At 41.4% G+C, this 12,381-nt stretch overlaps 1 protein-coding gene across 1 annotated transcript in view; it reads right to left on the reverse strand.

Moving 5' to 3' along the window:
* st18 (ST18 C2H2C-type zinc finger transcription factor) overlaps positions 1–12,381 on the reverse strand; it is a 139,156-nt gene that overhangs the window by 13,618 nt on the left and 113,157 nt on the right. Inside the window, exons 18-19 of the mRNA XM_063041769.1 lie at positions 3,548–3,651; positions 3,043–3,186 (exon numbers count right to left, since the gene is read on the reverse strand). Coding sequence (XP_062897839.1) covers positions 3,043–3,186; positions 3,548–3,651 — 248 coding nt within the window. The remainder of the gene's footprint in view (positions 1–3,042; positions 3,187–3,547; positions 3,652–12,381) is intronic.

Consider the following 12,381-nt stretch of genomic DNA (forward strand, 5'->3'; position numbering starts at 1 on the left):
TTCTTTCCTAGAGTGTAGTGAACCTGGAATTCTTTGTCTCCAAGGATGTGGGAGATCGGAATATGAGATATATTAGATGGAATTTTAGATATATTGGAATATTAGATAGAAATATAGAACTGTGCAAAAGTCTTGGGCACATGTTAGGTGAGGATTGTTTCAAAAATAATGAAATGAGAAGTTTCTAAATTTAAAAAAATACTCTAAAGCTCAGTAAATAGTAAAAACTAAATCAAATCAATATCTGGTGTGACTACCCTTTGCCTTTAAAATTGCATCAATTCTCTTAGTCATGCAGTTTTATAACAAAATCAGCTGGAAGGTTTTTCCAAGCATCTTGGAGAACTTGCCACAGTTCTTCTGCAGACTTTGACTATCTCACTTGCTTTGGTCTCTCCAGGTAATCCCAGACAGCCTCGATGATATCGAGATCAAGGACCTGTGGAGGCCATACTATCTGAAACCATATAAAAAATCTAGGGTGCCTAAGACTTTTGTACAGTACTGTAGATAAGAAGTGGGAAAAAAGATTATATTTAAAAGGCTGAGGAATTTGAAGTTTGAATCTGAAGGGGAACAGTCACAGAAGAGGAACTGAGGCCAGTATAAATCAACCATGATCATGTTGCCTAGCAGGACAAGGCCAAGGGGTCTGGTGACCTCTCCTGCTCCTATTTTTTTTGCATCGTTTTCTTGTGCTCTTGAGTGGTTGACTGCAATTTTGGTTTTTCCATATATACAATGAAATCCTAAAGTTGATGACATTTACTCAAAGGCAATGTTATTCTTCAAAACGATAAATGCCATTAGTTTCATGGAAAATCTTGATCATCTACCTTCGTAGTAATATTACTAGTGATGTAAAATGGCAGATGATACATACTATTTACCATTAAAAGATAAAATAAGATTTATGGTTCATGTGTTTTTAAGCAATCAAAAATGATGCATGAAATATCTAATGTTGCACAACACTTTAATACTTAATTATGGGAGAGACTGCAAGTATGCTATAATAAAATATTAATATCAATCCCTATCAAATAGGGATTTAAATTGCTTTATGTAGTGATTTTTTGGTTAATTTAGTTATTTGCTTCATTTCTGGTTGGTTACTGGTGGTTAAAACTGACAATAAAATATCACCCGAACAGATTATCTGTTCTAAATTAACCGCACTTATGCAATATGATCCTGTACATTATTTGCACCTATTGATTTGCCAAACAATTGATTAATATAACCAGCCAATACTATGACCTGGATTTTGTGGTTACAATAATTGCAGAATTCACTATCACCACATGTGAAACCGACTGCAACTTTGGGAGTGCGTTTTACATAAAAATCCTAAAAAATGCTTCAATGTCTCACAGTTTCTTCACATGCTACAGAGGTTTGCAGTTTTCTCCAAAGTAACAAATTGATTTGACAAAAAAGGTGTTTTTAAGCTATCCTCATAGTAAAAATCCTTGAAAGTGCTAGAAAGTTGTTTCATAAGGTGCACTGAAACTTTCAGTACTGTACTGAGCCATAATTAATACTTATACAAATCTTTAGCACTAAGAAACTAATCTTGGTTGAGCATCTCAAATTATAATGTATATAAGTGAACATAATTTTTTAAAACAACTTTTCTCATGATATTTCAGCTTCTATTTACAGTATATCATTTGCACAAATTGAAAGCTTTATTTTGTGCTTTCCAGAACTTTTTTGTAATATGGCTAAATAGTTGCTTCCTTCCTGTCCCATGAGTGATACTTAATGAGACAGGCTGCTCAGCCTGACTGATAGCCTATGTGTCCCACAAAATCTCTTGAAGTGAAGCTTGATGGCAAGCAACACAAAAAAGAAGGGGAAGTCCGCCCCGATAGCTGAATCTTTGTGGCAGCTCTTTTAATTCTGGTGCCTACTTTAATGCTAACCATATCAAATGTGAGAAAAGAAGTAAAAAACGTTAGGAATAAAAGGAAGTTTCCACAAATGTTTGTCACCATCACCATTATATGCTGTGTTGCATGACATTGGTAATCATGGTCCTATGACCGTGATTGTTCCTGGCAAATTTTTCTACAGAAGTGGTTTGCCATTGCCTTCTTCTGGGCAGTGTTTTTACTAGATGGTTGACCCCAGCCATTATCAATAGTCTTCAGAGATTGTGTATCTGGTGTCAGCAGTCACATAACCAGGACTTTTGATATGCATCAACTGCTCATACGACCAGCCACCACCCGTTCCCATGGCTTCACGTGTCCCTGATCAGGGGACTAAGTTGGTGCTACGTCTTGCCCAAGAGTGACCTGCAGGCTTGTGGAGGGAAGGTGCACCTTGCACTTCCTTTGGTAGAAATGTATCTCCACCCTGCCACTCAGCCACAAATGTTATGCCACAAATTTGTTCTGTTCTGCATAAACTTCAAACTTGATATAATGTTCACTGATTGAATTTCCTGGGGCTTATGGAAACTCCTGCTCAACAATATAGCTATATCTTAGTGTTTTTGATAGTTAAGTGGGGATGGCAGTGGAGGGGGGAACAATGAAATAAATGTTTCTTTTCCCATGATTTTAGTTAGGGGTACCAGGTGCGTCTAAAGTGTCATTCACTTCCCACTTGGGGCATAGTTATTCTTAGAAGGAATTCCACCAAAATGAGTAAATGTGGCTTCAGGGCCCATTGCCTTTGTGCTTCATTCATTAGTGGTCCCAGATATGCCTCTTCATTCTGAACATTCTCAATATAACTAAAGCCTTAAAATAGCAAGTTACTTGCTTAATTCTATTCTGTCAGTACCATTCAACAGTCATAAGTATAGGTGAGAACTGTCATTTATTTTAGTTTTACTTGTGTACTTTTTAAAAATCACTGCAGGGAAATACTAATGGGGGATGTGTACTCTAACTTGTTTGAAATGCTTCAAAGACATTACAAAGTGTATCCATTAGAAAATTGATTTAAGGGGTCAGAAATACTCACATATTCATAATAATTTTGCTGTGCAGAAATGTTTTAGTTTCAGTTACTTATTTGATAGCTTACCATTTGTGGGAGTTGGATGTCAGCGAGGCTGTTAATAAGGGCCTGACTCAGACCAGCTAATTCCTTTAACAAACTCTCATTGTGCTGCTCAATTAGTTTATTCTCCTCCTCAATTGTTTTCAAATTGCTCTCCATGGAAGTAATCTAAAATTTAGAAATAATTTTTCTTTAATTACATAATGGGCGCTTTACAAATTTCACAGAAATACAGCTTTGATTTATTATTGACAACGTAGCACTAAGAATTTTTCAGTTGGTAAACTACAGAACTAGACGTTGACTATGTTAATGTGAGTACCAGCTAAACCATAAAGCTGTATTATTTAGTCAACACTGTGGAAACATAACTGAAAAAATAAAAGTCAGGCATTAAAAGAAGGCAATCATTGTCAAAGCACTGCATAAGGTGGCTGAAAATGTAGTGAAGTATAGCATATCCATGTCTTCAGATGAAACACTTCCATTGTTCCTGCAAAATGCAGCTCATGTACTGGCTGATGTTTACCTGTGTCTGAAGTTTTATCATATCTGCTTCCATTTTTAAATTTGATTCATTCAGCTCCTTAATTTCATCATCCAAATGATTGATCTCCTCATTGTTTTCAGCTCCTACAGAAAATAAAGGCAGTACATTTATCTATGTGGTCAGTGCCTGTAGATGGCGTACAATTACTGTGGAAAATATTTAGAAATTCATCCCTGTTCAGTCACATTAAACACATTATATAAAACAACAGCTGTGCGATCTCCTCTGCTTCTGAATGCACAGTTATTACCATGTAATGTGTTTATACGATGAGTACTCTTGACCAAGGATGAATTGTTATTGGTAAGGCAACTTATAGATTTTACTGTGTGGAAATCTCTGAATGTGCATAGTAGCTTGATGGTCCCGTAATCTGCATGTGTATTTCACCAAGTGAAGTGATTGCCCTTGGTGATTAAGCTGCTTATGTTTTGACCTAATGAAGACATACATAATAAATTTATGACTCTTTTGACTCTATTTTCTTAATGTATTTTGATGGAACACAATTCAGTGAATGGCCAGCTCCAGATGAATCTATCAAGTAGTGATTAAATCCATGTTGCAGTGCAGGGTGCTTTCCGAGTGACCCAGGCAGTAGAAGAATAACTCAGGCTGTTTAAGAGTAGCAATAGTCTACTCAATGACACTGTAAAAGGCAGCATAACCCATCTTATTAATGTTCACTTCTTGAGTGACAGCTTCAGGTGGTTTTGAAAAAAGTATATTGTGCAGTTTGTTCTCAATGCTGGATTGTTCGCTGAGAAAATAAAAACATACAGAATGGACCATTCTTTTATGACAATTATCATGAATGTTCTCTGAGTTTTTAGGTGTTGGTCATCATTATGTTCTGCCCATGATCATCACTGAGGGAGACATATCCTGTTCAGTTCTCGAGTATCTCAGGATTCCTAAGGGTTTTTAGTTAAGGCCAATAGTTCCTTGTTTCTGGGAATCCTGATTTCTTAGAAAATCATTTTCCCTGCTGCTTTCTCCTTGAGCCCGGAGCATTCGTTATCTCCCTTATACATGGTGGACTATAATCAGCGTGATGCAACTTGTGTGTCCAGCGGCAACCTGGAGAAAGCTAGAGGTACAGAAATTTATCGCAACTCTTATTACTTTAGGTTGTCATGAACAAGGGAGCATTAGCCTACTATATACTGTAGCTGAAGGTGTGATTACAGATCTCTTGGAGAAGAAAGAAGTCCACAACTATTGCTCTTCTATCTTTGATGTGGAGAAAATTTTCCTAGAGAAACTTTATGTTAAGGTCTCCTCCTCTCTCTTACTTTCTCTCTTCTCTCATTGTGGCACTCTGGCCCATAGTTCCTTTCCTTCTCTACTCCTCTATTCTGCAGGTCCGGAACTCTAAGCTTCTTATTCCTCTCTCTTGATGGGGCAACTGTAGCTCTAGTGAAACTTTATATTGTTCACTGCATCCTCTTACGACTTCGGAATATTAAAAGTTTCCAGCAATAGAAGTGAAGAATATGTGCAATACCGGCTCTCCTTAGCACACACAAATGGACAAGTCAACAAAGGTCCTCTTCAGAAAACACAATGAGATTGGCAGGGGTAATATTCTTGCTGTTTTTAAATGCTAGACTCCCTGTGAGTGACTAACATATTGTGTTAGCAGGACTGCCACAGAACATCTTGACTGATGTAAAATCAATGTTGCATGAGGACTGATGTCATGAAATGTCTAATCTGAATATATTCAACGTGTTCAACCACTTCATGTATCACTGCATAATCAGTTTGCTGGATGCTGCAATTTACACTTGGCAATAATTTCAATTAAGGCACACGTGCCTTTCTTGGACAGCGTTATTGATGTCAATAAGAACATGATTGTGCATTTCAAAATCTGGAGGGAAACTGAAAACCATGAGATCAAACAAAAAGCAAAGCAATGGAGCTCTAGCCCTGACCTGTCTTCTTCACTCAGAGACTATGCTGAAGTCTGTCTGTTATTTCCTACCACTGCTGATAGGCAACTTAGGTCTTTGATGACACTCGAAGTCAAATTGCTTTCCAAATACATTTCAAAAAATTCCTTTAAAAACCTTCATAAATAAATCTGTTGTTGCATTTATAGATTCCCCTCACTAATACTTTTTGATTGACAGCAGCACAGATGCGGTAGAAGCGTTCCCGCCCTGGTCCAGAGTGGAGCTTGAGAGAGCTGCCAGTTTTGATCAGACCACAGCACAGGCACAGTAGAAGCATTCCCACACAGGTCTGGAGCGAAGCTTCAAAAACTCAGTCTTCATAAAAGAGAGGTACCATCTAGCAGAGAAGTCATCGTTGGAGTCCTCTGAATCAAAGTATTAAGGCTTTCGGTCAACAAACTTCAGCAACATGCCATGTGGCAGTAAGGGTAGGAATAGAATGAGGGGGCAGATAAGTGCATGGCTGAAGAATTGGAGCAGGAGACAGGGATTCAGATTTCTGGATCATTGGGACCTCATCTGGGGCAGGTGTAATCTGTACAAAGGGGACGGGCTGCACTTGAATCTGAGGGCAATAAATGTCCTTGCAGGCTGGTTTGCTAGAGCTGTTAGGAGTGGTTTAAGCTCATATGGCAGAGGAATGGGAACCAGTAGGATGGAGCTGAGGATGAGCCAGCAGGTTTACAAGTAGTGATGGGTGTAATATAAGTATGAGGAAGGACAAGCTAATGATTGGGTACAAATGATGGCAGTGCAAAGAGTTAAATTGTACCAAAGAGACAAAATTCAAAAGGGAGAAGAATGCAGAACTGAAGGTTATTTGAATGTGCCTAGCATTTGGAATAAGGTGGATGAACTCCTGGTGCAATTAGAGATTTTCTGGCATGGTGTTGTAGTCATAGTTGGGAGCTTAATATCAAGGGATATACTTTGTATTGAAAGGACAGGTAGGAAGACATAGGTGGAGGTGTGGCTTTGTTGGTAAGAGATGGAATTACATCTTTAGAAAGAGGTGACATAGGGTCAAATCTTTGTGGGTGGAGTTAAGAAACTACAAGAGCTGAAAAAACCATTATGGGAGTCATAGCCTAGTTGTGGGGTTGAGATTGCAAAGAAAGCAGGAAGGGAATGTAATAAGGGTAGTGTCACAATGGTAACTGGGGATATCAATTTTCAAGGAGGTAGGGAAAATCAGGTTGGTGTTGGATCACAAGAGAGGGAATTTTTTGAATGACTACAAGATGGCTTTTTAGAGCAGCTTGTGCTTGAGCCTACTTTAGGAAAGGTTATCTTAGATTGCATGTTGTGCAATAACCCAGATCTTACTAGGGAGCTTAATGTAAAGGAACCTTTAGGAGGCAGTGATCATAATACGATTGAATTCATACTGCAATTTGATAGGGACTACAGAGCGTCGTGGGAGCCGAATTCTGAAGGAAGGCAGTTTTTTAAAAAACTTCTTCGAGTGCGAGAAGGATGAGACTGTGCAGGCGTGTGATGTCAACAGGACAGTGCGGAGAGTTTAAAAAGGAGACCACCCTATACAACGGGCAGTGGAGTGAGCGGGAGCAGAGTGTAGGGCTTTGGCTTCAACGGGCTTTGGCGGTAAATGGAAAGAGGCGAGAGTGAAGCACCAACTCTTTTTATTCTCCCCCCGTGAATCGGCCCGGACAGACAGGAACAGCAGGGCTCACACAGCTAATGGTATGAGCTAACGGTTTAAAAAGTTCGTCTGTTTGGTGAGGTAAGTGGGTGAGTAGACTTATTTTTCCTGTTTCATTCCTGTAAAATTAGATAGCATGCCTGCAGGGCTACTGCTTTGTTCAGGGTGTCAGATGTGGGAATCCTGGGAGACCTCCAGCCTTCCTGATGGCCACATCTGCGCCAGGTGCACCGAGTTGTAGCTTCTCAGAGATCGTGTTAGGGATCTGGAGCTGCAGCTTGATGACCTACTGCGTATCAGGGAAAGTGAAGAGGTGACAGAGGAGCTACAGGGAGGTAGTCATCCCTAGGCTACAGGGGTCAGAAAACTGGGTCACTGTCAAGAGAGGGAAGGGAAATGCCCAGATAGTGGAGAGCACACCTGTGGCTGTCCCCCTCAGCAACAAATATCTTGTTCTGGATGCTGTTGAGGGGGATGACCTGACAGGGATGCCCACAGTGACCGGGTCTCTGGCACTGAGCCTGGCGCTGTTGTGCAGGAGAGAAGGAGGGAGAAGATAAATGCAGTAGTCGTAGGGGATTCCATAGTCAGGAGAACAGACAGGAGATTCTGTGAGCCTAACAGAGATACCCGCATGGTGTGTTGCTTCCCAGGTGCCAGGGTACGGGATGTCTCCGATCACGTCCTGAATATTCTGAAGGGGGAGGGTGAGCAGCCAGTTGTCTTGGTACACGTTCGTACCAATGACATAGATAGGACAAAGGAGGAGGTCCTGAAGAGAGATTTCCAGGAGTTAGGAAAGAAGCTGAGAAGCAGGACCTCCAGGGTAGTAATCTCGGGATTGCTACCTGTGCCACGTGCTAGCGAGGGCAAGAATAGTAGGATCAGGCAGATGAATGCATGACTGAGAGACTGGTGTAGGGGGCAGGGCTTCAGATTCTTGGATAATTGGGATCACTTCTGGGGGAAGTATAACCTGTTCAAAAAGGACAGGTTACACCTGAACCCGAAGGGGACCAAAATCCTGGCGGGAAAGTTTAATAGAGCTGTTAGGGAGGGTTTAAACTAATTTGGCAGGGGGATGGGAACCGGAATGACAGAGCGGAGGAAGGGGAAAACAGAAATAAATCTAAGATAGTGAGCAGTAAAGATGTCAGGAAAGACAGGCAGGTGATGGGGCAAATTTGTAGCCATTGGGATGAGTTGCAGTGCAATAAATTTGCAGTGAAATCAAAGCGAGAAGTATCAAATACTGGTCTTAAGGTGTTATACTTAAATGCACGCAGCATAAGGAATAAGGTGGATGACCTTGTCGTACAGCTACAGATTGGCAGGTATGATATTGTGGCCATCACTGAGACCTGGCTAAAGGATGCATGTCTCTGGGAGCTGAACATCCAAGGATACATGGTGTATCGGAAGGATAAGAAGGTAAGCAGAGGGGGAAGCGTGGCTTTATTGGTAAGAAATGATATTAAATCATTAGAAAGAGGTGATATAGGATTGGAAGGTGCAGAATCTTTAAGGGTTGAGCTAAGAAATAGCGGGGTAAAAGGACCCTGATGGCAGTTATTTATAGGCCTCCAAACAGCTGCATGGATGTGGACTACAAATTACAAATGGTAATAGAAAAGGCTTGTCAGAAGGGCAGTGTTATGATAATTGTGGGGGATTTTAACATGCGAGTGGATTGGGAAAATTAGGTCAGCACTGGATCTCAAGAGAGAGAATTTGTAGAATGTCTGCGAGATGGCTTTTTAGAACAGCTTGTTGTTGAGCCCACTAGGAGATCTGCTGTACTGGATTGGGTATTGTGTAATGAATCGGAGGTGATTTAGAGAGATTGAGGTGAAGGAACCTTTAGGAGACAGTGATCATAACATGATTGAGTTCACTGTGAAATTTGAAAAAGAGAAGCCGAAATCTGATGTGTCGGTATTTCAGCGGAGTAAAGGAAATTACAGTGGCATGACAGAGGAACTGGCCAAAGTTGACTGGAAAGGGACACTGGCAGGAAAGAGGGCAGAGCAGCAGTGGCTGGAGTTTATGCGAGAAATGAGGAAGGTGCAAGACAGGTATATTCCAAAAAAGAAGAAATTTTCAAGTGGAAAAAGGATGCAACCGTGGTTGACAAGAGAAGTCAAAGCCAAAGTTAAAGCAAAGGAGAGGGCATACAAGGAAGCAAATTAGTGGGAAGACAGAGGATTGGGAAGTTTTTAAAACCTTATAAAAGGAAGCCAAGAAGGTCATTAAGAGGGAAAAGATTAACTATGAAAGGAAGCTAGCAAATAATATCAAAGAGAATACTAAAAGCTTTTTCAAGTATATAAAGGGTAAAAGACAGGTGTGAGTAGATATAGGACTGATAGAAAATGATGCTGGAGAAATTGTAATGGGAGATAAGGAGATGGCAGAGGAACTGAACGAGTATATTGCATCAGTCTTCACTGAGGAAGACTTCAGCAGTATACCGGACACACAAGGGTGGCAGGGAAGAGAAGTGTGCACAGTCACAATTACGACAGAGAAAGTACTCAGGATGCTGAATAGTCTAAAGGTAGATAAATCTCCCGGACCAGATGGAATGCACCCTCGTGTTCTGAAGAAAGTAGCTGTGAGATTGCGGAGGCATTAGCGATGATCTTTCAAAAGTCGATAGATTCTGGCATGGTTCCAGAGGACTGAAAGATTGAAGATGTCACTCCGCTATTTAAGAAGGGGGCAAGGAAGCAAAAAGGAAATTATAGACCTGTTAGCTTGACATCGGTGGTTGGGAAGTTGTTGGAGTCGATTGTCAAGGATGAGGTTACAGAGTACCTGGAGGCTTTTTCCACTGAGTCAAGGGGAGAAAAAAACCAGAGGACATGGGTTAAGGGTGAGGGGGGAAAAGTTTAAAGGGAATATTAGAGGGGGCTTCTTCACACAGAGAGTGGTGGGAGTATGGAATGAGCTGCCAGACGAGGTGGTAAATGCGGGTTCTTTTTTAACATTTAAAAATAAATTGGACAGATACATGGATGGGAGGTGTATGGAGGGATATGGTCCGTGTGCAGGTCAGTGGGACTAGGCAGAAAATGGTTCGGCACAGCCAAGAAGGGCCAAAAGGCCTGTTTCTCTGCTGTAGTTTCTATGGTTTCTATATGACAAGATAGGCAGAACTCAGCATGGATTCCTTAAAGGAAAATCCTGCCTGACAAACCTGTTACAATTTTTTAAGGAAATTACCAGTAGGCTAGACAAGGGAGATGTAGTGGATGTTGTAAATTTGGATTTTCAGAGGGCCTTTGACAAGGTGCCACACATGAGGCTACTTAACAAGATAAGAGCCCATGGAATTACAGGAAAGTTACATACGTGGATAGAGCGTTGGCTGATTGGCAGGAAACAGAGAGTTGGAATAAAGGGATCCTATTCTGGTTGGCTGCCGGTTACCAGTGGTGTTCCACAGTGGTCAGTGTTGGGGCCGCTTCTTTTTACATTGTACATCAACGATTTGGATTATGGAATAGATGGCTTTGTGGCTAAGTTTGCTGACGATACGAAGATAGGTGGAGGGGCCGGTTGTGCTGAGGAAACAGAGTCTGCAGAGAGACTTGGATAGATTGGAAGAATGAGCAGAGAAAGTTGGAAAGTGTATAGTTATGCACTTTGGCAGAAAAAAATAAACGGGCTGACTATTATTTAAATGGGGAGAGAATTCAAAGTTCGGAGATGCAGCGGGACTTGGGAGTCCTCGTACAGGATACCCTTAAGGTTAACCTCCAGGTTGAGTCAGTAGTGAAGAAGGCGAATGCAATGTTGGCATTCATTTCTCAAGGAATAGAGTCTAGGAGCAGGGATGTGATGTTGAGGCTCTATAAGGCGCTGGTGAGACCTCACTTGGAGTACTGTGGGCAGTTTTGGTCTCCTTATTTAAGAAAGGATGTGCTGATGTTGGAGAGGGTACAGAGAAGATTCACTAGAATGATTCCGGGAATGAGAGGGTTAACATATGAGGAACGATTGTCCGCTCTTGGACTGTATTCCTTGGAGTTTAGAAGAATGAGGGGAGACCTCATAGAAACATTTCGAATGTTGAAAGGCATGGACAGAGTGGATGTGGCAAAGTTGTTTCCCATGATGGGGGAGTCTAGTACAAGAGGGCATGACTTAAGGATTGAAGGGTGCCCATTCAGAATAGAAATGCGAAGACATTTTTTTAGTCAGAGGGTGGTGAATCTATGGAATTTGTTGCCACGGGCAGCAGTGGAGGCCAAGTCATTGGGTGTATTTAAGGCAGAGATTGATACGTATCTGAGTAGCCAGGGCATCAAAGGTTATGGTGAGAAGGCAGGGGAGTGGGACTAAATAGGAGAATGGATCAGCTCATGATAAAATGGCGGAGCAGACTTGATGGGCCGAATGGCCGACTTCTGCTCCTTGGTCTTATGGTCTTATGGTCTTATGGAGAAGCATAAGTTAGATGTATTAGTATCACAATGGAATAAAGGGAATTACAGAGGCAGAGAGAGGAGCTTGCCCAGGTGGATTGGAGGGAGATACCGACGGAGATGACAACAGACCAGAGGTAGCTGATGTTACTGGGAATAGTTCACAAGGCGCAGAATAGATATCTCCCACTGAAGAAGTTGTTCTCAAATGACCAGGATAGGCAACTGTGGCTGACAAGGGAGGTAACAGACAGCAGAAAAGCCAAGGAAAGAGCATAAAATGTTGCAAAAGTGAGTGGGAAATTGGATGATTGGGAAGTTTTTAAAATCTAACAAAAAGCAACTGAAAAAGCCATAGGAAGGGAAAAGATGAAATATGAGGGCAATAATGTAAAGCAGGGTACTAAAAGATTTTCAGTTATGTAAAGACTAAAAGGGAGGTGAGAGTTGATATTGGACCACTGGAAAATCATGCTGGTGAGGCGGTAATAGGGGACAATGAAAAGGTGGATGAACTTAATCAATACTCTGCATCTGTCTTCACTGTGGAAGACTCTAGCTGTGTGCCAGAGGTCTGTGAGCATCAGGGAGCAGGAGTGAGTGCCATTGTTGTTACAAAGGGAAAAATGCTAGGCATACTAAAAGGTCTTCAGGTGGATAAGTCACCTGGACCAGATGGACTACATCCCGGAGTCCTGAGCAAGGTTGCTGAAAAGATAGCAGCTGAATTGGTTATGCTCTTTCAAAAATCACTTGATT

Source organism: Mobula hypostoma, chromosome 1, assembly GCF_963921235.1.
Source record: "Mobula hypostoma chromosome 1, sMobHyp1.1, whole genome shotgun sequence".
Taxonomy (NCBI): Eukaryota; Metazoa; Chordata; class Chondrichthyes; order Myliobatiformes; family Myliobatidae; genus Mobula; species Mobula hypostoma.